Source organism: Mus pahari, chromosome 14, assembly GCF_900095145.1.
Source record: "Mus pahari chromosome 14, PAHARI_EIJ_v1.1, whole genome shotgun sequence".
Taxonomy (NCBI): domain Eukaryota; kingdom Metazoa; phylum Chordata; class Mammalia; order Rodentia; family Muridae; genus Mus; species Mus pahari.
In genome coordinates, this window is record NC_034603.1 from 60991355 (window position 1) to 60998255 (window position 6901).

General features: G+C 44.1%; 1 protein-coding gene across 1 annotated transcript in view; it reads left to right on the plus strand.

The window, feature by feature from the left end:
• The window catches only part of Ca10 (carbonic anhydrase 10), a 490106-nt gene that overhangs the window by 461622 nt on the left and 21583 nt on the right, over positions 1 to 6901 (plus strand). The window contains exon 5 of the mRNA XM_029546545.1: positions 5396 to 5491. Coding sequence (XP_029402405.1) covers positions 5396 to 5491 — 96 coding nt within the window. The remainder of the gene's footprint in view (positions 1 to 5395; positions 5492 to 6901) is intronic.

Here is a 6901-nt window from a genome sequence, read left to right on the forward strand (position 1 = left end):
ACAGAGTGCTGAGGACTGGGGATGGTGGACAGACAGAGTGCTGAGGACTGGGGATGGTGGACAGACAGAGTGCTGAGGACTGGGGATGGTGGACATGTCCTACTCGGATTAGACTAAGGTCTAGTGAAAGATGTGAAGAACTGATCCTTCTCACACTAAATATGAAAACAGCTGTGATGTGTACTCCAAGTTGACAGGTCTGTGATAATAACTTCTCGGGGGTCTCTCTCAATGGATGACCCTTGAGCTGAGTTCTAAAGGGGTTCATAAACAAAAGTCAGATAAAGAGGGAAGAGAAGGTTATAGCATGCAGAAAGGGTATTCTATGCAGAACGTGCATAGAATATGCTGTAGAGAAGGAAGACGTACAAAGTTTGAGGGGAAACTGAAAGAAAGCTGGTAAGGCATTGTAACCACTGAGACATTTAGAAAAGTCAGGCCCTACACAAGGGCTGGGCTCAGAATCAGGCCTTTACTTTACAGGCAATGGAAAGCCACACAGAAGTTAGCGGAGTGCCCTGTGACGCTAAATGCCATCACAAGGTGACTTCAGTTTAATAAGGGACAAAGTGTAGGCAAACCATAGCATGTGTACAAGGCCCAAGTGATGTGTGGTTACGCTCCCAAGATATGAGGGGTGAGTTGTCAGCACCTGTCACATATTGGTGAATCACACTCCTGGAAAGGGAAAAGTATGCTTCCTACCGGAGGCTGCTCCCAACTGGATCAATGATGAGGACAACTTGCTGTGGACTCAGAAGCCTGCTCACAGCAAGTGTTCATTTCAGCAAAGACAAACACTTGGGAATTAGCTCAAAAGCTGAATTGCAGTACAAAGCTTGGAGAAAAGTTTGACTTTGATCCTTAGAAAATTCTGGAATGTGAATGTGTTCCTGCATCCGATTGCAAGAGTCTCGGTCCAAAATGAAAAATGCCTGAAAACCATGGGCATAAGATGCCATCATTACCTGTACCTGTGAGACGCCCGATGGTCTTCTGCTATCCCATCCAATGTCTCCTTTACCATTCATCTGATGAACGGAGCATAAATTACCATATTGTAATAAGCAAAACCCAGACCCTCTTTGAGCCTAAGCTTCTTCATGTTTAGAAGAAATGAGCTGGTCTTGGTTTTCTTTAAGGCTTTTTCTAGGACTCAGACTCTATGAAGTAGAACAATTCATTCAGCAAGCACTGGCTAACCCTCCACACTGGTCTAGATTCCATGACAAACATTAGGAGCAAAAGGATGAATAGCATCCATCACATGAGATGCTTACCTAAAGGTAGAAATAGATACAAAGCCAATAGTTTTAAAGTAACATGGTATTTGGGTCTGAACTCTATAAGAACTGTGCATGGTTACCAAGCAACACTTCCTTGACCAAGTGGTAGACTCGAGTTCTGGTATCTCTATGAATCAAAAGCAGCTAATGACATTAGCTCATGGAGTTTTTTGAGAAGTAAATGAGATGGCATTGCAGCTGACACATCTCTATGCCTATGTCCTACTTATCAGTATTGTATTTATACATCTCAGCTTGAAGGGATTCTCTGGAGAAAGGATCTCCAGATACATTCTCTAAGCATCCTTCCTTTCATTCATTGCAATGTGCTTCACAATTCTAGTTCTACGTTTACTGTAGATGATTAGTGCTCAAAATGTCAATGATTATCATCAATAAATGATGATGAAGACAATGATGATGAATAACTCTGACAGTGATGTTCAGTTCCCACATATCTGTACCAGGTATCTATGGTTTGCATCTATACTGGTCACCTAGGGCCCATGCTGTTTGGACCGTAAGATACTTTGAATTTTCATTAGTCATGAGTCTTCTAGAGCTAGAACCAACAGAATACACTGGGGTGTTTATAAAAGGAGATTTATCACTGAAACTGGCCTACCTGACTATGATTTCCAAGGGTAGATAAAGATGGGTGTTCCAATCAAGAAAAGCGAATCTGCCCTGCCTCTATCTCTTTATTCTCTGTGGGTGGATACAAACCCAGGTTGAAAGGGTTGGTATGTCCTACTCAGTGTAGTAATATAAATGCTGATCTACCTTGACCAGAAACTTCTCCACAGACAGACCCAGAAGTATTACCAGTTCTCTGAACACCCCTTATCCCAGTCAAGTTGATGCATAAAATCCATCATTGCCAGCTAATTTACCATCACAATAAATCCTAACTAAGAACACCTTGGGAACAGAGAAGGGCTTGACAGTCAATGTCATTGGCATCCTAGAGAAGGCAGGGTAATGGATGACCATGATGTAAACAAAAGTAGGCAAGACCTCCTTTGTCTCTACCATGCTCCTCTCAGTGGCCAAAGAAATGTCTTCAAAATTCACTGAGTCTGTTTAGTTTCTTTAACACCAGTGTGTTGCTGCTGCAAAGACCTTCATCACGGTCTGCAAAGTCTTGTGTGAGTTGCCCCCACCCTGAGCCATTTTTATCCACCCCTAACCATCTGCACCGCTTGCCACTGTCTTGGGTCCTTTGTATTCTGTGATCTCCATGACTGACATACCTTCTTTTGATCTCCCCAGGCCTTGTTCCCCTTCATCATCAGATCTCAGCTCAAATATTCTCTCTGCAAAGAGCCTTTCACTAGCTACACTAATAGATGTTGCCCCCTCCCATTCCTATCCACACCCCATTCTTCCCACTGCTGCTTTTTTTTCTTTGTAGCTTAAAATTTTTGAGCATAGGCTTGACAGAGCACTGCATAGGCAAATGGTCCTCCACTCCTGGCCAGTGGCTGCCTTTTGGATGGCAGAGTAGCTGCAATGTAGCTGCCTGCCCCAGTGGTAAAATGTATAAGAAGTTAAAAAGCAAATGGGAAATGTCAGGAGCTGCCATAGTGTGAGGCCCCTCAGTGACATGTTCTGTAGACTTAAGATGTTCAGATTCATGGTACCCTCTGAGTGAGCATGGCTGCATTATTGATGCCCATTGATGTTCCAATGGTTTGCAACCCCACTGGACCTCTAGCTGGAGAGCTTTTTAGAAATATAGCACTTGGTTCCACCGCCCAAATTGTTCTAACTGAAGTGGGGCAAACACACACGGGAGACTTTCAAAGTGCCAAGTGACCTGGATGCCCAGCAACACCTGCATGCCTACCGCCACAAAAAGAAAATGTGGCTCGTTGTTTTCAAAATTCAAAGGAAAGTTTCTATTTAGCTCATTATCTTTAACTCTGAAAACATGACGACTCCCCCTTTTAATGCAACACGGGATACTGACAATAATGAATGCTATTCAGAGTCATCCATTCAGAGACACAGATCACTTTCCTGGCACTGCCTTGTTAGTTCTCAAACCAGCCAGTGCAAAGCACTAACACCATTACAGAGAGATCCATGATGCGTTGGCTATGTGACGGTGTTGTCAAGGGCAAAGCTATGGAAAGGAGTGAAAGCTGGCTCAATGCATTCTGGAGTTTTCATGCAGGGAGGAGGCTACTAAGCGAGCTTGGGTAGATTTATATGTGTGAACTTGAACGAAAAGGCAGAATGAAATACACTTTAGAATTGCAATTGTGAATTATTCCATTTTATTGTTTCTGATGATATTGCTGTTGCTGCTTCTGAGACATGTCTTGGGTATCCCCAATTGGTCTCAATCTCACTAGGGAGCTGAGGATGACCTTGAACCCTGGTCCTTTTGCCTCCACCTCCCAAGTGCTGAGATTTCAGGAGTTCACCACCAAGCTCAGTTTATATGGCGCTGGATCTTGAACCCAGAGCAAGCAAGGGTTCTACCAACTGAGCTGTGTGTCCATCCCTCTAGTGTTTCTTTTAAGATTATTTGCATGTGTGCAGCTATGTACTTTATAAGCAAAGAAAACCATCTGGGTGGATTTGCACTGAGTTGCAATTTTCCTATCATGTGGGTAGAGTTAGATGGAGATGAGGAAAATGTTAGACACATCTACATTTTTAAATTTGTTACCGTAAAGTATGCGTTCATATTATTATAAAACTATTTTTTAAACAATGCCTATAAGGTACATCTTAAAAGGTATAATCACACTAATTTTTTATGGTAAGAGAACAAGTTCTTGGTGAAGTGGTAAAAATCTGATCATGTAGATCTGTAGTGTGTTCATTTAGGCATATGCACATGCCATATTCCACAATTCGAGTTTTAGAGAATGAGGTAATGGAGGGAAACACGTTTCAACACAACCCAAATCTAGGACTCTTCTTGCACACACACACACACACACACACACACACACACACACACATAGTGCTCACTGCACCAATCTTAGCAGGCAGTCACAGGTTTTGGTTAGAGAATGGGGAAACAGAATTTTTCAAAACCCAGTGAACCAGATGAAAGGGCTGGCACATCATGAGACAGAACCATCCACTCTCCCGTCTGCAGAGCCAAGCATCCTACACACTGCCAATCTCCTCCCAGAGCCATGGGGATGGCACAGAGTCTAACAGGTCCTTCCTCACCCAAGGCTACCAAGTGGATTTACTCACTGCCAGTGGTAGCTGTTGGCACTGCTGGCAGATGCCCACACCTGAAGGGCTGTTCCATTTCCTAATGTGGAAAATTCACTTAAAGATCACTTCAGGAGAAATATCCTGGCGGGATGAGACACCAGATGGGTATAATCTTATTAAAAATATCATTGTTACCTTAACATGCTTGCAAATATGTGTAGGTATGTCCATATCTGTGCATTATATATATATATATATATATATATATATATATATATATATATATACACATTTTTACACACAAAGATTCTATTTACACCTCCCTCTGAAATTTCACCACATAAAAGCACATCCTTCTGATTGGAGGAACCAGACAGGTCAGGGAGACCACGAGATCATGGCCCACAAAGACAACTGACCTGGACTCACAGAGATCAAGAAGCCTGTAGGGGTCTGACGTAGGTCCTCTGCATATATATTATGGTTGTGTAGCTTGGTGTTCTTGTGGGAATCCTCACAGTGGGAACAGGGGCTGTCCCTGACTATTCTGCCTGCTTGTGGGATCCTTTTCCTCCTCCCGGGTTGCCTCGTCCAGCCTTGATGTGAGAATATATGCCTGGTCTTACCGTAGTGTGTTATGCCATGTTTGGTGGATGTCCCCGGGAAGCCTGCTCTTATCTGAAGAAAGGCAGAGGAGGGGTGGGTCTAGGGGAGACAGGAAGTAGAGGAGAGAGACTTGGGGGAGGGAAGGGAGGAGATACTGCCGTTGGGATGTAATACATGAGAGAAGAATAAGAAAAAGCATAGCCTTCTACTAGTCTCTCTGTATGTTTGCAATTCACCCTCGTGTTGGAGGGTAGGCTGTGCCTGGTACCTTTCAAGGCGGGATTGTTGTTCTTACTCTTGATTTCCCTTCCTACCAGGTACAACTCATCCACTATAACCACGAGCTATACACAAATGTCACAGAAGCTGCGAAGAGCCCGAATGGATTGGTGGTCGTTTCTATATTTATTAAAGTAAGTCTTGCATTCCTTAACTCTGTTTGCCACCACCCCTGCCCTCCCCCCAATACCAACCAGAGCATCATTCTACAGTCTCTGTTGGAATTCTAAAAAGTAAAAGAAGTAATGTCAAATCATGCCCATGCCTGAGGTAACATTGGGGTTTTAGGACTTTTCTAACCATGAGCTTCATAAGAGATTCGGAGCTCTGAAAGCGAGGTACCGAAGTGACAGGTTCCATTTCAGAGCTTTGGGACCTGAAGGTCTGGGCAGCCTCCATCCTAGAGAGAACTGGGATTTTCAGGGACAGGCTTTAGACCCCACCTGCTACAGTGGAACGAGGGGACAGTAGTAGGAGACAAGCTACAGAGCTGATAGCCTCTAGGACTGAAGGATGGTCCATCACTTGCTGACACCTGGAGAATAAGAAGTGTGGGTTGATCCTCCCCAGAAGGCCCTGCACTATAATAAACCTCCGGGCTTCCCCACAACAGCTGTAAAGTTCATCTTCCTTTCCCATTCAAAGACTGATTATAATCCTAGCAGTTAAAATTAAGAAGAAAATCTCCATTTTGACTGTATGATCTTCAGTCTTGCTACCCAGATATCCAATAGGCAAGAACAATATGAAATGTCCAAGTGAACAAATTCTGATTTCATTCTTTAACTACTTTAAATATTTTGGCAGATGTAAAATAATGCAGATATGCCCATTTTTAATGAAAACGTAAGATTCCCTTTCCAATTGTAAAAAATAAAAATAAAAAAAATTCAGTAGACTATGTTAGTTACAAAGGCTAATGTACCACACTATACGGGCTGCTGGAGAGGTTTTGTGTACAAATCATTAAAGAAAATTAGACCGAACTGGTAAGGGAGCCATCTTTGCCAGGGAGAGGGCGGACTGCAGAAGTGACACAGCTTCTGGGACAGACCAAGATTCTGGCTCCAGACGTCCGGGCACCATCCCCACCAGAGCAGAGGCATCTGTCTGGGAGCACTCTCACTGCCTGAGCTGGTAAGGGAGCCATCTTTGCTCCAGTATGCCCAGGCTCCAGTCATAGCCAGGGAGAGCATGGACTGCAGAAGCAACAAAGCTTCTGGAACAGAACCTGTTTCTGGCTCCAGACATCTGAGCACCATGCCCGCCAGAGGAGAGGTGTCTAACCAGGAGCGCTCTCACTGCCTGAGCTGGTAAGAGAGCCATCTTTGCTCTGGTTCGCCCAGGCTCCAGTCTGCACCGGTTTTTATATTTTGGGCAGATAAACCAAGCAGCAGACCAGGCCAAGGTGTTCCACGTGGGAGAGGTTTATTATGCGGGAGNGGGGGAGCAGCGAAGCGGGTAGAAGGGTAGAGAAGAGCAGAGAGAGAGAGGAAGGGTTGGCTTCCTCTCTTATACAGAAAATGACGTCACACCAGTGAGGG